At 31.1% G+C, this 21,480-nt stretch overlaps 1 protein-coding gene and 1 non-coding gene across 2 annotated transcripts; one reads left to right on the forward strand and one right to left on the reverse strand.

The window, feature by feature from the left end:
- Nucleotides 1-6,923: 6,923 nt before the first annotated feature.
- Nucleotides 6,924-7,006, forward strand: TRNAS-UGA (transfer RNA serine (anticodon UGA)). Its single transcript has one exon. It is a non-coding gene; the product is annotated as a tRNA-Ser (tRNA).
- A 10,169-nt stretch (nucleotides 7,007-17,175) lies between these two features.
- Nucleotides 17,176-19,688, reverse strand: LOC145029998 (uncharacterized). The gene has a single exon (XM_078978439.1). The coding sequence runs from the start codon at nucleotides 19,686-19,688 to the stop codon at nucleotides 17,793-17,795; it is 1,896 nt and encodes a 631-aa protein (XP_078834565.1). The 3' UTR covers nucleotides 17,176-17,792.
- Between the last annotated feature and the right edge of the window lie 1,792 nt (nucleotides 19,689-21,480).

Below are 21,480 nucleotides of genomic sequence, written 5' to 3' on the forward strand. Positions count from 1 at the left end.
CAAAAGTGGCTGTCACGGGAAGTACGAGTTGCACAAGTCTCGGGACGCTATCATCTCGTATCCTCTTCTTCCATTCGCCCATGGGAACTTCATCGATGTTCTCCATGGTGTTGTCAAAGTCAACTTCTTGATCGCTTTCCTCTTCGTGTTCGATTTCGTAGTCGTAGTCGTATTTGGCTTCTTTTGGATTGTCTTCAATATCCTCTAACTTGCTTTCTTTGCTCTTTCGACTACTGGTCTCTCCTGACTTCTTGTTATTTTTCTTCCAAAAAACCGTCTTCAAGCTAGTCAAAGGTGACTTCTTAGGTGTATTTGAGCTTTCAACGTCCTTGCCTTTGTATTTCCTCAAAGCGGATTCTAGGTCTTCAAAAGAAGGAACCAAGGGTGCGTTGGATCGTCTGGTCATGAAAGTCCTGCTAACAAAATAAGAAAAACACGTAAAAAGAACAAAAATAAAATAAAACTAATAATTGTGAAACAGCGATTGACTCGCCGAGTTGCTTCGACTCCACTCAGCGAGTTCAAGGCAGAAACAGAAAAAAATATAATTAAATTTCTAAAACAGAAAACTATTAAAACTAATCCTAATAACTAAATTACCTAAAAATAACTTTGTGCAAGATAAATCTCACACAAAGTATCGATAAAACTAGAAATTAATGCTAATTTTTGAATCGTTCCCCAGCAACGGCACCAAAAACTTGATGTGTGTAAAGTGAACTAGTTTTAATCCTACTTTTAATTATAAAATTGACACAATAAGGCAGTGAACCTATCATTTGTGGTGTAGCTAAATACATAGGGTATCGAACTCAGGGAACGGAAAACTATAACTAAAAACTAGAATTAACTAAAAACAAGTAATAGAAAATAGGGGTTTCTCTAGTTTTGCAAGACTAGAAACTTAACTAAAACTTAACTACTCGACTAAAAGCTGAAAACATGTAAAAACAAACTAACTCCAATGATCAAAAAGGGTTTTTGTTTAGGTTCAACTCATTTACTCCTATGGTTAATTATTATGGTAATATAATAGATTAATTATTATTGGTTACCGACTCAGGTGATTAGATTCGCATTCACTATTACTAATCCTTAGAAAACATACCAATTCAAGCAATGGCCAGTTGATTAAACTAAAAGATTTCCTAGGTTAATTATTCGGGTTAAATAAGACTTGTAGTTAGCTAATTAAATTTGGTGATTCAATTAACCTCTTTTTGATGGTGTATCACACAAGCTTACACATTAATTTACCCCTTCTCTAATAAATCCTAGTTTCATGTTCATTATTCCTAGGCATATTGATGTGTGTAAACTCAACTACTTTTAATCCTACTTTGAATTATAAAATTTACACACAAAGGCAATGGACCTATCAATTGTGGTGTAGCTAAATACGTAGGGTATCGAACTCAGGGAACGAAAAATTAAAACTAAAAACAAGAATTAACTAAAAACAAGTAATAGAAAATAGGGTTTCTCTAGTTTTGCAAGACTAGAATCTTAACTAAAACTTAACTACTCGACTAAAAGCTGAAACACATAAAAACAAACTAAATTCAATGATCAAAAGGGTTTATGTTTAGGTTTAACTCATTTACTCCTATGGTTAATTTTTATGGTAATATAATAGATTAATTATTATTGGTTACCGACTCTGGTGATTAGATTCGCATTCAATATTACTAATCCTTAGAAAACATACCAATTCAAGCAATGGCCAGTTGATTAAACTAATAGATTTCCTAGGTTAATTATTCGGGTTAAATAAGACTTGTAGTTAGCTAATTAAATTTGGTGATTCAATTAACCTCTTGTTGATGGTGTATCACACAAGCTCACACACTAATTTACCCATTCTCTAATTAATCCTAGTTTCATGTTTATTATTCATAGGCAAATAGTATTGTGTTCGCATAAATTATATGAGATAAGAAATTAAGAGATGTTCATACAGTTTAATCACTTAGCAATTAACAGAAAATAGTTACGGTTAATGCATAAGGGTCTTTAACAAGCTTGATTTAACAATATCACCAACTAACAATTAATCAAAAATAGTAAATTAAACCATAGGAGAAAAATTATCTTCCCCAATAGAAACGAACGAAATTAGTTTATGATTTCAGTGTCTGAAAGCTTAAAAACAAATTCAAATAAACCTAACAAAATTCTATTTAAAGGTAAAGTGGAAAATTAAACCTAAAGTGCCTTAATCTCTTAAGAATGAAGGATTAGGGTTCTTCAATGTTTTCCAGAGCTCCAAGGGTTTCCTTGATCGCCAAATGTTCCACCAAAATTCCAGAGAAGTCCTCAATTCGGGTTTGTGAAGTCTATTTATAGTTTTCTCACAATAGGGGCTACTCACCAAGTCCGGTGGCCTGCTCGGTGAGTTCATCACTTAAAACCCGTGTATGACAAGGATTCCACGTATTGCTTCACGAACCTTCGCGTCTACTCATCGAGTAGATGACCCTACTCGCCGAGTAACTTCGGAATTAAGCCCTTTTCTTCTTTCTTTCATCCCCGAGCTTTCGTTCATATCTCCTACTTCCTTTTGCTTCCAAGCTTCTTTTTTTGACTGAAAATATAAATTGAACAATACTAAGTATCTTTTGTCCATAATATGCAATTAATTAGCCAATAAATGATAAAAAATCCAACATAAAAATATAGCTAAATATGCAAATATCAGTAAACAAGAGGGAACAAGTAAAAAAGGACAAAATCAAATTTCAATTCGATATTCATATGTTTCCTATTTAAACCACTTATTTCTTAAAGTTGAGGAGATAAATTATCATCTATACCTTAAGGGAATTGATCCAAACCACACAATATGGACTATGCATGGTGAAAAATATCAATCAACCCATAGTAGGTCTGTTGATGATGACAATAATAATGATTTTTTTAATTTTGAATCGAGGATACCAATGGATGTTCTTGATATAATATAAATGGTTTAAGGTATATAATAGAATGTCTCAGACTACCTAAAGAAGTTCAAATTACTTATGGAGGATGTTGAGAAGCCCCTTTACAAAGGATGTGATAAGTATACAAAGTTGTCTACATTGGTTCAACTTTTGAACACGAAGAGTAAGTATGGAGCATTAGATAATTTCTTTAATGATTAGTACCTTTGATAAAGGCTATGTTACATGAAGATGAATATATGGTTAAAAATACTTATGAGGCAAAGAAAAAACTAAAGGAAATGGGTTCATGATATAAAAAGATACGTGTTTGTATCAACCATTGCATTTTATAAAGTAATATGTATTCGGATTTGAATAAATTTACCATTTGTGAGGAATAAAGATGGAAGATAGAAAAACTGTCAAAAAAGAGTACTCTAATATTCCAACTAAAATTTTGTGGTACTTCTTTATTATTCCATGCTTTCACCGAATCTTTAAACTAAAGAGCATTGCAAATGATCTAATACAACACAAGCCTAGTTGTGGTAGGAAAGCTGATTGTGTACTACGTCACCTGAAGGACACTCCAAAATGGCGTAACACAGATGATAGGATCCCTGAAAGTGCTAACAATGCAAGAAATCTACAACACGGAATTTCAGCTGATGGGTTTGATATCAATAGAGGAAACAAACGTCATAGTGTTTGCCCCATTTCAACTGTCATTTGTAAACTTCCACTGTGGTTGTGTACAAAAGGAAGTTCATGATGCTGCCACTACTAATATCTAGTTCGCCATGTAATGATATTGATGTTTATTTAAAATCTTTGATTGATGATCAAGTATTATTCTAATAGAGGGTTGCAACATGTGATGCATATGTATAAGAGAAGTTTACTCTATGGGCAGCTGTTTTATCGATTGTAAATGGTTACCCTGCATTGGGTGTACTTTGTGGATGCCCCTACAGTAGATACAAAAGACTGGTTTCAATGGAAAGAGGGGTTAGAATATGCCCCTGAGCATGTCACTGGGGAACAACTGTATAACGAAGTGCAATCTATAGAAAATAAATGGGGAAGTCCACTTTAACTTCTAATGGAAAAAGGTCGGAAGTGTCAAAAGAACAAGAAAACTTCAAAAAATGATTGCTTGACTTTAGGGGGAAATAAGGAAGAGTACTGGAAGAAATGCAATATTTGGTATAAACGCCTTAAGTATTGGCGGTTTCACTCTGTACCAAACGGTATAGATTTCATGCATGTTGAAAAGAATATGGGTGAGACTCTTACCGGTACAATGCTAAATGTGCCTAAGAAGATTAAAGATGGATTGAAAGATCACCAAGAGATTGAAAGCTTAGGGGTAAAACCAGAGTTGGTACCAAAAACAATAGAAGATGGCTAGTTACTCATGCCTACATCAAGCTACACATTAACCCAGAAGAAAGGGATGTTTTTTTGGCAAAACACTTAAGGATTTAAGGGTTCCGGAAGGCAACTGATCAACATTTTCTACTTTGGTGAGTAAAAAGGAGGATAAGCTTTTTGCCAATTGCAATATGACCGATAATGCGGAAAATCACAAGAAATGCTATTATCAAATTATGTTTTTTTAATTATATTTCTTGTAGAAAAATAATAGTGAAAGAGCTTGATGACTTGGAAGCAGATATGTGTGTGACATTCTGCTTGCTAGACAAACACGTTCCTCCATCTTTTTTTGATATTATGGTTCACTTAGTCGTTCACCTTACTAGGGAAGTAAGAATATTTTGAACAGTATGCTTCTGATGGATGTATCCATTTGAAGGGTACATGAAGCTAATATATGGTCAAGTCTGTAATAAAAATAAAACGGAAGGATGCATTGCTGAAGAGAATGTTGCAGAGGAGACAACTGAGTTCTTAAGTGAATACCACAAAAATATACAGATTCTTGGTATCCACATGATAAGCATAAAACATTTGATAATGTAGACGAAATAGAATTAGCAGTCACATATCCTTCTCAAGTTTGTCCACAACTCTTCATCAAAGCACATTTCTTTAAACTGAAAAATACACCTGAAGTGCACCCATGTATCTAGTAATTATATTACTAAATGTATATTCATAATTTTTTTATTAATTAGTTATCTATTTATTTATAAAATCCAGATTAAGAGCTTAATTCACTAATACAGTATTAAATTTGTGACTTAATGTGGGTACATGTAAAAGTATGTTCATTATTTAAACAGTTAGATTGGAAAACTATATAATACATTAAGCCCATATATAAAATATATGGATTTCTATATATAATACATTAACACAACGATGTGTGTGTGTGTGTGTGTATATATATATATATATACACATAAAATGAAGGAGGTTTTTCAATGCGAGATCTAAAAACATATCTTTCCGTAGCACCGATATTAAGTACTCTATGGTTCGGTTCTTTGGCAGGTTTATTGATAGAGATTAATCGTTTTTTCCCGGATGCGTTGATGTTCCCCTTTTTTTCATCCCTTCCATCCCTTGGATAGATAGAGGGAGGGCAGAGCTTTTGGTTTTTCATGTTGTCAAAGAGTAGAACAATGGTTTTTTCGTGTTGTTAAAGAGTTGAACAATGAAAATAGATGGCGAGTGCCCGATCGAATTGATCGGTGGTCAAATAGGATCATTTTCTTCTCGGGACCTTTTACTTTTTTTCATCATGTGGGAATTAGAATTAATTCCGGTTTATCTACTTCTATCCATGTGGGGAGGAAAGAAACGTCTCTACTCAGCCACAAAATTTATTTTGTACACGGCGGGAGGTTCCATTTTTCTCTTAATGGGAGTTCTGGGTGTCGGTTTATATGGTTCTAATGAACCCACATTAAATTTTGAAACATCAGTGAATCAATCATATCCTGTGGCTTTGGAAATAATATTCTATATTGGATTTTTTATTGCTTTTGCTGTCAGATAAGAATCTACAACGCACTAGAACGCCCTTGTTTAAGAGAACGAAAGTTATTGATCCAAAGTATCCATTGCCTGAAACTCAAATTTAATCTCCTTCCATACTTCACAAGCAGCAGCTACATACGACTTTCATCGAATACGGCTTTCCGCAGAATTCTATATGTATCTATGAGATCGAGTATGGAATTCTGTTTACTCACTTTAAATTTAGTATCCGTTTCTTTCCTTTTCCTGCTAGGATTGGAAATCCTGTATTTTACATATCCATACGATTGAGTCCTTGGGTTTCCGAAATAATGTAAAAAGAAGTGCTTCAAATCATTGCTATTTGACTCGGACCTCCAAACGGGAATTTTAGGAAAAAGATCTTTGAGATCTCTTTCCTTTTTTTTTTTTAATTCTCTACTCTAATATCAATATTGTAATCTTTATTGTAATCTTTTTTTCTATTACTCTAGATCATATATAGTGTAGTTGGGTATTTTCATTCCCTAAGTCAATTTTTTTTAGCCACACAACATTGCCTTAGGTTAAACTAAAAAAAGACTATTTAGAAAACTAGTCAATGGTGGCCCTCCATGGATTCACCATATCTAATGGATCTTTCCGTTCTAATACTCTATCTGAGAGTTATCAGTATTTATCAAATTTGTTCCTATCTAACGGAACACTATTGGATCAAATGACAAAGGCATTGTTGAGAAAAAGATGGCTTTTCCCGGATGAAATGCAACCGCGAACACTTTATTTTCTTGGATTGCTAAATTTGGGTCAATCCAATATGATAAAGAGTAAAACAAAAGAAAGATTCGTTTTAACAGCCTAAAATAGATAAATATAAGAAAAAAATAGTTATGTTATTTAATATATTTAGTTATCTATACAAACAAGATATACAAATTCATAATAGATTTGATCTAGATTAAATGAAATCCATGATTCATTATATTACTTATTAAATACATGTATATTTTCATTCAAATTTATCCACTCATATGGCCATGTTCTATTCGGAGGAATAAAATAAAATTATCTTTTGGAGAGATGGCTGAGTGGTTGAAAGCCCCGGTCTTGAAAACCGGTATAGTTTACTATTGAGGGTTCGAATCCCTCTCTCTCCTTTTTTGCTTGTTAAATAAATTTGTTTCTTTATTGGATTGGTTTTGACCGGATGGTTTCATTATCATAATGAAAGGGGAGTGGCTCGGCTATCCCGCCTAGCCAAGCCAGAAAAATGGATTAAATATAAATGAGTTGAAAAAAAAAAAGAATATTTTTTTATGACATGATCCCTATATGTATGAAGGAACCCAAGTGACTCCTAGTTCAAGTCTTTGATCTCCTGTCTCAATTAAGAGGGTTCATGGAAAGAACAGGTTCAAAATCACGATCAATTCCTTTTTCAAATCCTGCTGCAGCTGCGCGAGCTCTTCCTGCGTGCCACAAATGCCCTACGAAATAGAATTAGCAGTCGCATATCCTTCTCAAGTTTGTCCACAACTCTTCATCAAAGCACATTTCTTTAAACTGAAAAATACACCTGAAGTGCACCCATGTATCTAGTAAGTATATTACTAAATGTATATTCATAATTTTTTTATTAATTAGTTATCTATTTATTTATAAAATCCAGATTAAGAGCTTAATTCACTAATACAGTATTAAATTTCTGACTTAATGTGGGTACATGTAAAAGTATGTTCATTATTTAAACACTTAGATTGGAAAACTATATAATACATTAAGCCCATATATAAAATATATGGATTTCTATATATAATACATTAACACAATGATGTGTGTGTGTATGTGTATATATATATATATATATATATATATATATATATATATATATATATATATATATATATATATATATATATGCATGCATAAAGTATGTTGGGGTCTTATTACATTAAGCCACAAACTTTGCTTTACTCATTTACTCATTTTGTCCATATTAGGTAAAAAAGAAACATTTTCTAACTTTATTGTTCATCAATGTATGCATAAGTGACACTAGATGCATCTGAAAAATAAACATTCCATGAAAAGACAAGCAATTTTGGTGAAAGAGCATAGTGAAGCTTTCAATCATTGGTTATTTTAAAAGTGGAGGTAAAATAATGACCTAAGTTAATTGTTGTCTTGAGAAATTTGCACATTTCTTCGTTGTCATTCATCAATTGCATGAAAAAAATTGTAAGTTATCAATCTGCCCCCTGATGCTTATCATTTTAATGATATTTAGGTAGAGCGAGAGATGGCGATCAATAGACATAGTATTTCAAAGGACTTAAGGTGATTTTCTCATGGACCATAACACATCATAATGAAATATGATATATATCACATCAATGGCTACCTATTTCGTACACAATCCTATGAAGGTATAGTTAACCAAAATAGTGGGGTTTGCGTAGAGTCAACTGGCACACACATATCTAGAAAAGAAGAACTATCCTAGTACAAAACCTTTTATTATGGTGTTCTACAACATATATTGATTCTGGATTATCATATAAGAAAATCTCTTATTTTCAAGAGTGAAGATACAATAGCTATAGGACAAAAAGAATTTGTGAAGATACAGTAGCTGTAGGACAAAATACGATACTATTCTTTTATCATTTATAAGTTTTGTAAATATTTTTGGTTAGTTTTTTTTGTATTAATTTTCAGCATATGTAACCAGTATACTAGGGTCTGTTGTTGTGTTGTTGTATATCTAATATTTTTTTTATTAATAATTGGTTTGATAATTATGGGTTTTTTGTTAAGATTTACCTATATTAAAATATTAGCTTGGTAAATTCTTCCTAGCTAGTACAATCCTTTTTTTTTCATTCCTACGCATGTAGAGTTGATCATGTTTATTTATAGCATGAGGTGTATGAGAAGAACAATATAAATAGAATGTGATGAATAATTAAAATGACCAAAAAATATTTATAGCAAGGCTGATATTTTACAACTTGTAGTGACAAATTATAATATTATGTACAATGTTTTTAAAATAGGTTTAAAACGGGAACTGGGAACGAGAACGGTTCAACAACAACTAGTTTTATGTTAATTTTTAGACTAAATCGAAACGGGCGGTTTCTAAAAAATTGGGTTGAACTGGTGTGTTAGTTGTGTTACGAAAAAGTTTGAACTGATTTATTGTACTTAGATAGTTTTAATCAGTTTATTGGACTCTGATAGTTGAAATTCATTTAGCCCATTAAGGTACATATAATTGAAAAAACCCGTTGTAAATGATGACATTTGGCCACCGATTTTGGCTATTGCACGACTGGTCACTAGTTTTTTCATATTAGAAATTTCAATATAAGATGTAATCAATTAAAATGAAACTTCAACACCCAACGTCTCACTTAGTAACCAATACAAGGTAAATATAGATATAAAATAACAAAACCCGTCAGAAAAGAGGAAATGGCCACCGTTTTCGGTCATCGCACGACTTGTCTATTTTTTATGTAAAATCAATGTTAATGCCTGAAGTTTGATTTTCAATGGTAACTTCTTTTTTGTAGTCTATCATTAAAAAAATCATGTGAATTACCTTATGACATTTGGTGATGAGAAATATGAAAAACGAGACAACTTAGTTTTCAAAAATCCATGTCATAGACCGGTTTTGTATTAGTGTTAGTTGGTGTTTTGTAATTATGATATAAGTGATAGTGAACAAGGCGTAATCCCAAAAGCATAAAGAAAGATAGTTTCTACAGATTAGAAGGTAAACCGTATCTAGTAAAGTTTAGATCATCATTTATTAGTAAAGTTTAGATCAACATTTATTATCTCTAAGGATTTAGATGATATTACTGATTTGTATCTTAACATTATATTTGAAAACTTCAACAAAGCTTTTATAAATATCCTTCAACATGTAAAAGATAATTACAATAAATATATTTGTTAAATATATTTGATTATGTATTTTGTACTAAATCTAGACATTCATTAGAAATGAATTCATACATCACAGTTTATAGTTTCTTAATAATTATTTTCCTTACATTTTAGTGAAAATATCATTAGGAACTTTTTATTTATAAATAAAATTCACATGTGTCAAATACACTACATAATTTGCCTTTAAAATCAATTTCTTAAATTTGGAATATGTGTATTTTATTTATATAATACACATAACAATTTATTAGATTAGTTTGATTCGAAAGTGTTTTTATATATAGCATATTATTTAGAAAAATTGATATTTATGTTATAATTCTATTAAGAGATATGACTCTCAAGAAAAGAATTTAATTATTTGAGAAAATGAAAGTAATTGTTATGCAAATGATTAAGTATCTTGTACTAAATCTAGACATTCATTAGAAATGAAGCCATACATCACAATTACAGTTTCTTAATAATTATTTTCACTACATTTTAGAGAAAATATCATTATGGTTTTTTTTATATATAAATATGATTCATATATGTCAAATAAACTATATAATTTTCCTTTAAATATCCATTTCATTAAGGTACAATATGTGTATTTTATTTATATAATAAAAATAACAATTTATTATATTAGTTTGATTCAAAATTGTTCTTATATAGAACTTATTGTTTAGAAAAAAAATGATATTTACTTTATAATTCTATTAAGAGATATCGCTCCCAAAAATAGAATTTAATCATTTAAAAAAATGAAGGTGACCGTTATGAAAAATGATTTAAGTAAAGAATCAGTCATTTAATAAATTAACTAAGACATATATACTAGACATGCTAAATTTAAACATAAATTGTTCCAAAAAAAATATTGTTTTGTACAATACAGGTATTTTATGTTCTAAGGATAAATAATAAACAAAACTTTGAGAGTGTTGTTCAACTTGCTTGTGCTGAGCTGGTCAACTTATTTGTACCTGAAATACTAATCTTTTCAGACTTTCATTTCATATAAGACGGATAATTCCTCTTCCAATGTCTAGTTCCTCCACAAAAGAGATATGATCCATCTATGTACACCTTCTTGGATTTCTTAGGTCTAGAGGCATCCATTCCACAAAATATGGGCCACTTAGATCATACATTGTGGCTCTTATCAGTTTTGCATTATTCCATTGTTTAAACTGGCTCAAAATAAATATCATTGTATTGTTGGAATATTTGCTTAACATGTTGTAATATCATATATACATCTAAATTATCAAACATTTCCTAGAAGTCAGGAGTAATTATTCCTAGTTATGATGTTAGAAACATCTTCAACATCATAGTGCTGACACCAGGTATTATGTTCAGGAATAATTGACATGTTTGATCCCATCTATGCCTTTAAATATTTTTCTTAGGTATCATTTATCACAAAAGATTTCAAGTCAAACCATCCAATTTTAAAAACATTGGAAATTGGCCTATAACTTGTTCATAGAAATCGCGAATACACCCCGGATTTCAAAAGATAACACAAAGAGGTTAGGTGACCTTTATCCCACTAGCGTATCAAGAGATATGCAAGTCCTTTCAAAATGGATTGCATAGATCTGAGTTCATTAAGGGATCTTTTATGTTCTACAATATTAGTTTTAAAAACATATATTATAGCATGGTTATAACATGCATCCGATAAACTATCATATACCTTTTTATTTAAAATCACATTTTAATACTGTTATTTAAAATCACATTTTAACAATGTTCCTATATAAAATCCAAATTTTATAAATATGATGCAATCGAATTTAAAATTTAATAACTAATAGTAAGTTTTACCGTTTGAGCACAACAGAACATTCATAAACTTTTTAATAAAAAATCATTTTATAAAATAAGGTTTGGAGTTTGATGTTGAGTTTTTATTCAAAAATAGACTAACTTTAGTGACTAAATAAACATAATTAACGATGGAAGAATTTTTAGATTTGATTAAACTAAAACCATTTTAACTCACCAAAGAATCATTTTGAAAATCTTCGAGAGATTAAAACATAACGAAAGGAAAGAAGAAGTTCACAACCTTTGAAGACTTTGGTTCCTTTTAATAATTAGTAAGTTCATGAAGATGACAATATAACTCCAAGAAGGAGCCTTCTATAATGTATACACCAGAGAAAGAATAAAACCACATCAAGATACTAGTCTTCACATGTAAATAAGTTATTTTTAAGCTATTAAGACATCCAAATAAGTCTGAATAGAAAACAAATTATTACCCATCATATCTAACACCATTTGAAAGAAGCAAGAAGGAGAGATGAGAGCATATTGCTCTCGGATTTGGCAACCCAAATGAGAGATGAAAGATTGAAAGAAAACTAGTCATTTCCCATGTGTCACGCCTTTCTTTTACACCTTATCTTAGGTAAAACAGCTAGACATAAAATAATGAGATCATGGGGTTTTCTTACAAGCATGGTATAAGGTAATAAACAAATCAAAATCAAGTGTCCTTCATAAAAGAAAGAACCTACAGTTCTTCATGTCATGGAGACAAGTTTCAAATGCTAATTACTTTATACGTAACTAGCTAGTTGGATGGAAACTTAATGGTTAGTCAAAGTGAGAAAAATGTTGTACACAACATTAATATGCATACCATGAGATAAAGCTAGTTTTGTTCTCTTTTATTATTATTTTCTACAAACAATAATTCTCAATATGTTGGTAAAATACTATTTTCATAAAGTAATGTTTTTCCAATTAAATATAAGTGTTTATTATTTTTATTAATAATCAAGTTACTATAAAAAGAATCAATTAGTAGTAGCAATATCATTTTATAATGACTTTTGGGCATACAAAATCTTTCATTTGATAGGTTTATAAAATCTTAATTTTAAACTTATATAATTTAAATCTTGATATTTACCGTTTGCTACCATTAGCTAGTTTTAAATAATGCAGTGTGTGCTATTTTTAAGACCTTTTAGCATCTTATGTTAACTGACAAATTTTGTTAAAATTTACACTCCTTGTGATGCTATTTATGTTAAAAATATTAGATATATATGAAATCAAATTTAAAAATAATAACACAATATTAATATAAATTTAAGCAACACATGCATGCAAAACATATGTGCATAAACCATCCAGCCAATGACATTTTTGTGAGCCACTACAAAAATGCCAAGTCCTTCCTAAGCAACGTAAAGGGACCAAAAAATCTTCAACTTGTTTTATTATGTCCTCCCTCTTGCTTTGATAATTTCAAGCTCCAAAACTACACAATCATATAGAAGTTACGAATATTTTATGAAATCATGATGTGAAGACTTGGTTCTCCAAAATGGTCTTCATATTCATCTTGTTATATATATATATATATATATATATATATATATATATATATATATATATATATATATATATATATATATATATATATATATATATATATATAACCATTTCTAAAAGTAATACATTACTTATAAATAAATTAAAACTAATATATTTAATTATTACATATCATATGAATAGATAAATATTACCACAATTTCATCAAATCAACACATAGAACACAAGAGGTTCATCGCTTGTTTATGCACATTACACACCCACATACCCACACACACACACACATATATATATATATATATATATATATATATATATATATATATATATATATATATATATATATATATATATATATATATATAGAGAGAGAGAGAGAGAGCGACACTCAAAATTATATAAAACAACACTTTGTTTTTCTAATACAACTTTTACTAACAAAAAATACATGTTAATTTTTGTCACTAAAAGATTTCAATTTTAAAGTTGTCATGGAATGTATATACGAATATTCGTACAAAAGAAAACAATCAATGTTTTTCGAAAACAAAGATAACACCAAATTATCAAATAATCGAACTAAGTTTGTAAAAATGGTTTTGATACCATTTTTTGGGTTTTTATTGAAAAAGAATATAATTATAGTGAGAAAATTGATGTAATTAGCAACATAAACATTTTTTGTATTTGAATAAACTATAATCATTTTACTCACCAAATATCATTTTTCATAGTTTAGGAGATATTAAAACTAGTATAGAAAAGGTAAATATTATAACCTTTGGAGTCTCTGGTCCCTTTTCGTAGTTAAGAAGTTGATGAAGATTGTAACAATCTCCAAAGTATATATATATATATATATATATATATATATATATATATATATATATATATATATATATATATATATATATATATATATCAACAATTTGCCAACTTGATAAGATTCTAGTCATAGTCTTGTAATAAAAAGAATCACTTAAGCTTTTAAGACAAATAAACTAGTTCGGCTTAAAAGAGAGAATTCAAGTATCAAACTTTTCTCATATAAGTCCTTATCTCTTTAAGTATTTAGAAAGAAACTTGAGAGAGCATGGAGAAAATAGGATTTATCCCATAAGTCTTAGCACTTTATGATCCATGATTCATCATTATGTCAAGATACCCCTTCTAAGGATGCATGCCTTAATATAATAATCAAAAGCCCTTCACTTGTACCCTATTTATGTACTTACGATTTTATAATATATAAATGAAGAGATTTTTATAAAAAAAATCTCTCATGCGTTTATTACATATAAACCCTTATCCAATTAGCTAAAAGAAAAAAGTCTTTCTAGTCCAAAAAGATGTACATGTCATAATAAATGATACCTTATGATATATATTATGATATGTTACGATACTATCATTGAAAATTAATATTTCCATGAAATAAATAATATCCCATTAATTACAAGATATATATTTATTTATCAAGAATGAAATTCTTATAAATAATATATTAGCATCAAGTTGTTGTTAGTGTGACCCTTTAGGATCATATACTATCTAGCAATAGCATTCTATAATGACTCTTAGGCATAAAGATCTTTCAATAACTTTTATCCTGGTTGTGTAGTTTACTACCGACAGAGTTGATCTCTCCATTGTCGTATCACAAAAATGGACTCTTTGGCAACTAGATGACACGGTTGTTTTTTATGGGGATCTTAATGAGGCTGTCAAAAACCGAAGAATGTCTTTTTACTCAATAAATCCTTGTTTGGATTAAAACAAGCCCCTCATGCTTGGTTCTAGTATCTGTCTCAAGCATTAAATTCTCTTTGCTTAAAGGTTCTCATAAAGATTCATCAATATTTATACTCTCAACCAAGGGTACACATGACTATATCTTGGTTTATGTAGAAGATATTATCCTTACGGGAAACAAACCTTTGACTATTGATCAGACCGTTAAAAGTCTTAGTCAGAAATTCGTTGTTTAGGGAATGGAAGTACTTTCATACTTTCTTGGTGTTGCGGTTGTGTTTTGTGGCACTGGCCTTTTTCTCTCTAAGAAAAAAAATACATTTTACATATTATAGCACATTAGTCTTGGTGAGGCCAAGTCGGTCACCATTTCGCTCCCAACTTACGTTGCTTTAGCTCTAAGGGATAGTCCACTTTTTGTTAATCATGTCCGATATCATTAGGTGGTTGGTGCTTTATAATATGTCACCTTATCTAGAACATATATCACATATGTAGTCTGATGTGTTTTCTAGATTATAAAAAAATGTACGTGGGAAAAAACACTTAAAAGCTTAAATTCACATGCAACCTAGAAAGGATGTATGTTTTGTATATCAATAGCAATAATCTATGAACATCAAGAAACCATAAGGGAAGGCTATACAAATCAAGGTTCATATAGATCTAAGGTTACATACCTTTTGATTCTTATAGCAAATAATCAAAGCATATTCCTTCTTCAAGAAATTGGAAAGCTAACACCAAAGGAATAAATGTTTCTAATAGCTTGTACAAAAAACCCTAGTAACAAGAAGACTTGAGGATAAAGGAGGCCAGAGGAGAATTTCGGATCATGAGAGAGTCTACATTGTGTGTTTGCATATAATGCTAAGGGACCCTATGTATAGCTGATAGGAAAATCCTAGAAACCCTAATTTTAAATAAAATAATATTATTTCAAATCCGGAATTATCTAGTTTCCCAAATTATCCATAAGGAATATCCCCAAAACCCTAAAAACCCTCCTTAATTTCGTCCAAGGGCTTGCAAGATAATGAAATACCTTCTTGTTCAACTATTAAACAATTACAGCTTCAATCCTTGCACTTTTAATTAATCAAATTAATCCCAAAATTAATTCAAATTAATTTCTAATTAATTCCAAATTAATTATTACTATTTCAATTAATATATTAATCATATAATATATTAATAAATCATTTTTTCAGTTTCTAATTAATTTATTAATCACATAATAAATTAACAAATCAGTCTCTTCATCCAAAATCATTTGATCTAAATACTAGTTTTCATGGGAACCTGAAAAGAACTTTGCTTCGAGTTCATGAATATACCAATTAGTTATTGGTTTAGACACCTTAATCCAACATAATCAACAAAGTATGTCAGTTCATGCTTTCTCCAAATGAAATCACTATTTTGTTGTTAAACGAATCCTTGGTTATCTTAAAGGCACCAACGATTTCGGCCTTTGTCTGACACCTTCAAGTGACACTACTATTCATGCCTACACCTTCAAGTGACACTACTATTCAACATAGTCAACAAAGTATTTGGCTTACTTCCTATTTCGATGTCAATTGTGTTGGTTGTCCATTTGATCGTCGATCCACTAGGGGATTTGTTGTATATCTTGGTTCAAATCTGGTTTCTTGGTCAGTAAGAAAACAAAAGACTGTGTCTTGCGCATCTACTGAGGTGGAGTACAAAACCTTTGCTGACATTGTTACCGAGGTCACTTGGCTTGAAGCCTTATTATGAGAGTTATGTATTCCAATGACTTCAACATTAGTCTTGTGGTGTGATAACCTTGGAGCCACCTTTTTATCTTCCAATCTTATATTACATACTCGCACTAAGCATGTTGAGGTTGATTTTCACTTTGTAAGAAAAAAACGTTTGTTGTAAAGAAGCTCTCACCTCAGTTTGTTTCCACAAATGATTAGATCGTTGATGTATTCAGTAAGCCTCTGCCTTCACACAAAATTTAAGGTTTATGGTCCAAGCTGCAGGTCCTTACCAAGTCTTTGTTGTGGGGGAATATTAGACAGTAAATAATAGATAGGGATTAGTGTGTAAATACGGTTATTATATATACTCCTTATGTGACGCATGTTTAATAATTAATAAAATACAATCTATTTTACCATGTTTATATATAATTATGTTTTCTAAATCAAATTAAATTAAAAATTAATAATAAACTTGAAGCTTTTTAAGAAAATCTTACCCAAGTAGAACCCAAGAGAAACCGTGTGTTCCCGACTTTTTTCTCACAATTCCAAAAGAAGAATTCACTCAATTTTCAAGCATGTCTTTGTAGTTTCAATGATAATAAGAGTTGTCATCCTCCTATTAACAATATTGCTACGAAAGTTCATGAGAAAATATTGTCTATCTACGTACACGTTATTAATAGTCATACCAACATCAACAACAGAGATACCAAAACGTTGATACACAATAAAACAAATTCTATAACACAATCACACAATAGTTTCTTGGGTGGCACGCGCACCAAATTTGTATGTGGAGTTTGAAGTAGCTTTACCGAGCATAGAAAGCAACTCTTGAATAACATTCCCAATATCCATTCGATCATGTGGAGACTCAGAAGAACATTGCACTCCGATTTGTACTAATGAAATTAAAAATGTGTGGTTGACATCATCATTAAGAAGCATGGGATCCACAATACGAAGCACAAAACCATCCGCCACAGCTTTCCTTGCATAAGAATGCAGGCTCTGTCCTTGTTGAAATATTAGATCAACAGGTCTTTTTCCGGTCAACATCTCTAACAATAGGATCCCATAGCTATAGATGTCCCCCTCGGTCGATACTTTATTTCCAAGTCCATATTCTGCATGTTATGTAGAATTATGTTTGTACATATATAGTAAAACAAAGATTAATTAACATAAAAAAATCAAGTGGACTAGGGATCATAAATTTACCCGGTGCTGCATACCCAATAGTTCCTCTCATAACACTTGAACTGCTCATGTTTGCATTAGGAATTTGTTCAAGTGTAAGAATTTTTGCCAGCCCAAAGTCTCCAATATGAGCAACCATATCAACATCTAATAAAATGTTGCTTGGCTTCAAATCACAGTGAACAACTACATTTCCACAATGGTTGTGTAGATAATCAAGAGCACAAGCCACATCTTTAGCAATGCTTATTCTTTGAATGAGATCTAGTTTACATGAATGATGAGGAGGCATATGGTCTAGTTTCGTGCATGAATGCAACAAACTCTCAAGACTTCCATTTGGCATGAAATCATAGACTAAAGCTTTGAAATCATTACCTTTGAAATCCAGGCTTGAGCAAGCAGTTATGATCTTAACCAGGTTGCGATGACGAATATTTCTCAAGGCTTCACACTCGGCTATAAAACTCTTGGAACCTCCTCTTTCTTGGAGGTTTAGTACTTTGATTGCCACATTCGTACTCTTTTCATCTAGAACTCCTTTGTAAACCGAAGCAAAGCTACCTGTACCAATAAGATTTTGTGAAGAAAACCCATCAGTCGCATTGAAAATCCTTTCATATGAAACCATTTCAAAAGATTCAATGATCTGTATTGATTCTGTTGGTGTGTCTTTCTTCTTTTTTACACAAAAGTATACCAATACAAAGAACACCAGAGCTACACATGCAGCAACAGAAGATAGTGAAATTCCCAGAATACCACCAAGAGAAAGCTTTTTGCTTTTCTTATTGGACTCGATACTTGTGCATTTGGGTAGACGAAGCTCAGCAATTCCCCCGCAAAGTCTAGGGTTCCCTTGGACTGATATTACAGATGTGTTTGTGAAGACACCCTTAACATATACCTCTCCCTCAAAATCATTATATGAAAGATCTAGATAACTTAAAGGAATTTGCGCCAAAAATCTTGGAATAGGTCCGGAAAAGTTATTGCTTGATAGGTTAAAATATATGAGGCCTTTCAAAGAACTCCATTCTTCCCGAATCAATCCATGAAAGGAATTGCTTGAAAAGTCTAGGATTCGAAGGCTGATGCAACTGCTCAAACTACTAGGAATTTCACCCGATAAATGATTCATAGACAAATCAAGTAAGTCCAAGTTTTTCAGGCGATGAATACCTTGTGGAATCACACCTGACAGATTGTTTCGACTTAGATCGAGTGCTATTGAAAGTGAAGACAATTCGAATATTTCCTTTGGTATAGTTCCTATGAGGTTGTTTAAAGCAAATGATAGAAGTATCAACTGTTTGCATGCTCCAATACTCGAGGGTATTGTACCCTCCAATTTGTTTTCTCTAAGTGAAACTTGGATTAGAGAAGAAAGGTTTCCTATAGATCTTGGAATGATCCCAGAAAAAGTGTTGAAACCAAGATTGAGGTACGCTAAGTTGCTAAGCTTCCCGATGCTTTCTGGAATCATGCCTGTGAGGTTGTTTCCGCCTAAAGAAAGTACAGTTAGTCTATGCAAGTTTCCTATAGATGAAGGAAGGGTGCCTGAAATAGAGGAATATTGAAATTTTAATGTTCTTAATTTGGTCAAGTTCCCAACCCAATCAGGTATCCGCCTCTCTAGTTGGAGCCCCGAAAGTTCCAATAGTTCCAAATTGCTGCAATTCAACAAAGAATCAAAATATTTCATGCCACCAAGACCCTCGGTTGGACCAAGAGTTAGCCACCAAAGATGACGGAGTTTTCCAAAATCAACATTTATTTCTCCTTTAAAATTGTTATAAGTTGAATCAAAGCGACCCAACTGAGAAATGGTTATAATCATTTGAATGAATTCCCTTGCCTCATGTTGGTGACCATGGTTTCAGTGCTCTAAAAGAGCTTCGAGAATCTTGATGCATCTGATATGAAGGCTTTCAAGGAAATGTTCAAAGAGCAAGCAAGACAAAAGCGATTTGATGTTGTCAAATCTCTTCTAGGATATAAGCTTTAATTGAGAGCTTTTGCTAGTACATGCATTCTAAAAATAAGTCACATATTGATAGACGATAGCATCTAGGTGTTCCATTCTCTTTGTATTTGGCTACTGACATAGTACTCAACATGTTGATAAGTTCATATCATAAGTTATGTTGGAAATAATGCACACCATCACAATGGTTGGTAATGTTACTATTAATGGTAATCTACTTTAAAGTTTCAACCAACGACAAAATTGAACGATTAATGAGACAATAGAATTATAGGGATCTAGTTTGTTAATTAATTATGTGTGTAATTAATTAATGGAAACATGTAGAACTATAGGGATAAAAGTGTAAATATTTGAAAGTTAAATCTTGTGGATATACACATGTCTTATAAATAATTACTTAGTGGACAAGTAATTATCCAATAAAAAAATCCAATCCAACCCTACAAATACAGGGTAGCATGTAAATTTTAAATGATGCCTTTTAAGAGATAGCACTCCCAAAACCTAGCACTCTCTTCGTAAAAAAAAAACACTAATGATCACGATGCCCTCCTTCTTTACACGGTGTACCCGAAGAACAATTTGGTGGTTCTTTAGCATTCTAGATCCATAAGTGTCTATATCGGTGTCCTAACTTCCGTGGGTGTGATAAAAAAACAGGAATCTTGGTTTGGATTCTATTTCATCCAACTAACTAGATAGAATATGGAAATTAAAGGCTACGGATATATGTAACCCTAGAACCCTCTTTTAGTTAGCTGTGTTGAATTGATTGGATTATTAAGAGATTCGACTACGGTATTGTGTGTTACTAGTTTTTTGTTGTATACTGTTTTCGTTGTTTGCACCTTTGTGGTGAAAGATCCTCATAACCCCACAGTGGTATCAGAGACATCTTCATCACGTCTTTGCACATGTGACTTCTATCATTTTGTAATTATATTTGTACCTGATATGTTCACTATAATCATTTTTAAAATTTTAAACATTTTACAAAACAAAAACGATTTAGGAGCGAACCTATACAAATGAGAGAGTTTATAAAAGATAAATTCCAATTTCTTGTTTTTATTATTTTAATTATTTAATTGGAAATTATTAATTAAAAGTCAAGTATTATGAATTTGTTGTTTTAATGATTTCTTGTATATGTGATCATTAAAAAAAACTGTAAGTCCACTTTCTTTAAACTTTGTGATTATTCATTTAGTCTAAAAGATGTAATACAAGTTCAAATAATTGTTTGTTTGGATTGGATATATCTGATACACTGTGCTTTGAATGACATATGTGTTGTTTGTACTTTTGGTCTTTGTTGCCACATTAGTTTTCTAGTTTTTATTTGTAATATTTTTTTAAATGTAAAATTTTAGTTAGGATTTTATAAGTTATAATAGAAAAAGTGTAATAATGTGAATACCCAAGACCATGTGAAGGATTTGGGAGCTTGGAGTTCTAAGGTATTTGAGGTGGCCTCAAGATTTGGTGGTTGGTCATTTACAAGATTTGAAGAGTCCCTTTATGTCTTTAGTATGACTTGTCTCTACATTGATTTCTCATTAGGGGACACATAAGATCGATGTTGGTAGTGTTATTATTTGTACTTGATATGTGTGTGATTTCATTTTTCTTATTTTAAGTA

The sequence above is a fragment of the Lactuca saligna genome, chromosome 2 (genome assembly GCF_052625555.1).
Source record: "Lactuca saligna cultivar CGN05327 chromosome 2, ASM5262555v1, whole genome shotgun sequence".
Taxonomy (NCBI): domain Eukaryota; kingdom Viridiplantae; phylum Streptophyta; class Magnoliopsida; order Asterales; family Asteraceae; genus Lactuca; species Lactuca saligna.

Coding starts and splice junctions, on each gene's coding strand:
- LOC145029998 (XM_078978439.1), bottom strand. CDS start 19,688: ATGATTATAACCATTTCTCAGTTGGGTCGCTTTGATTCAACTTATAAC.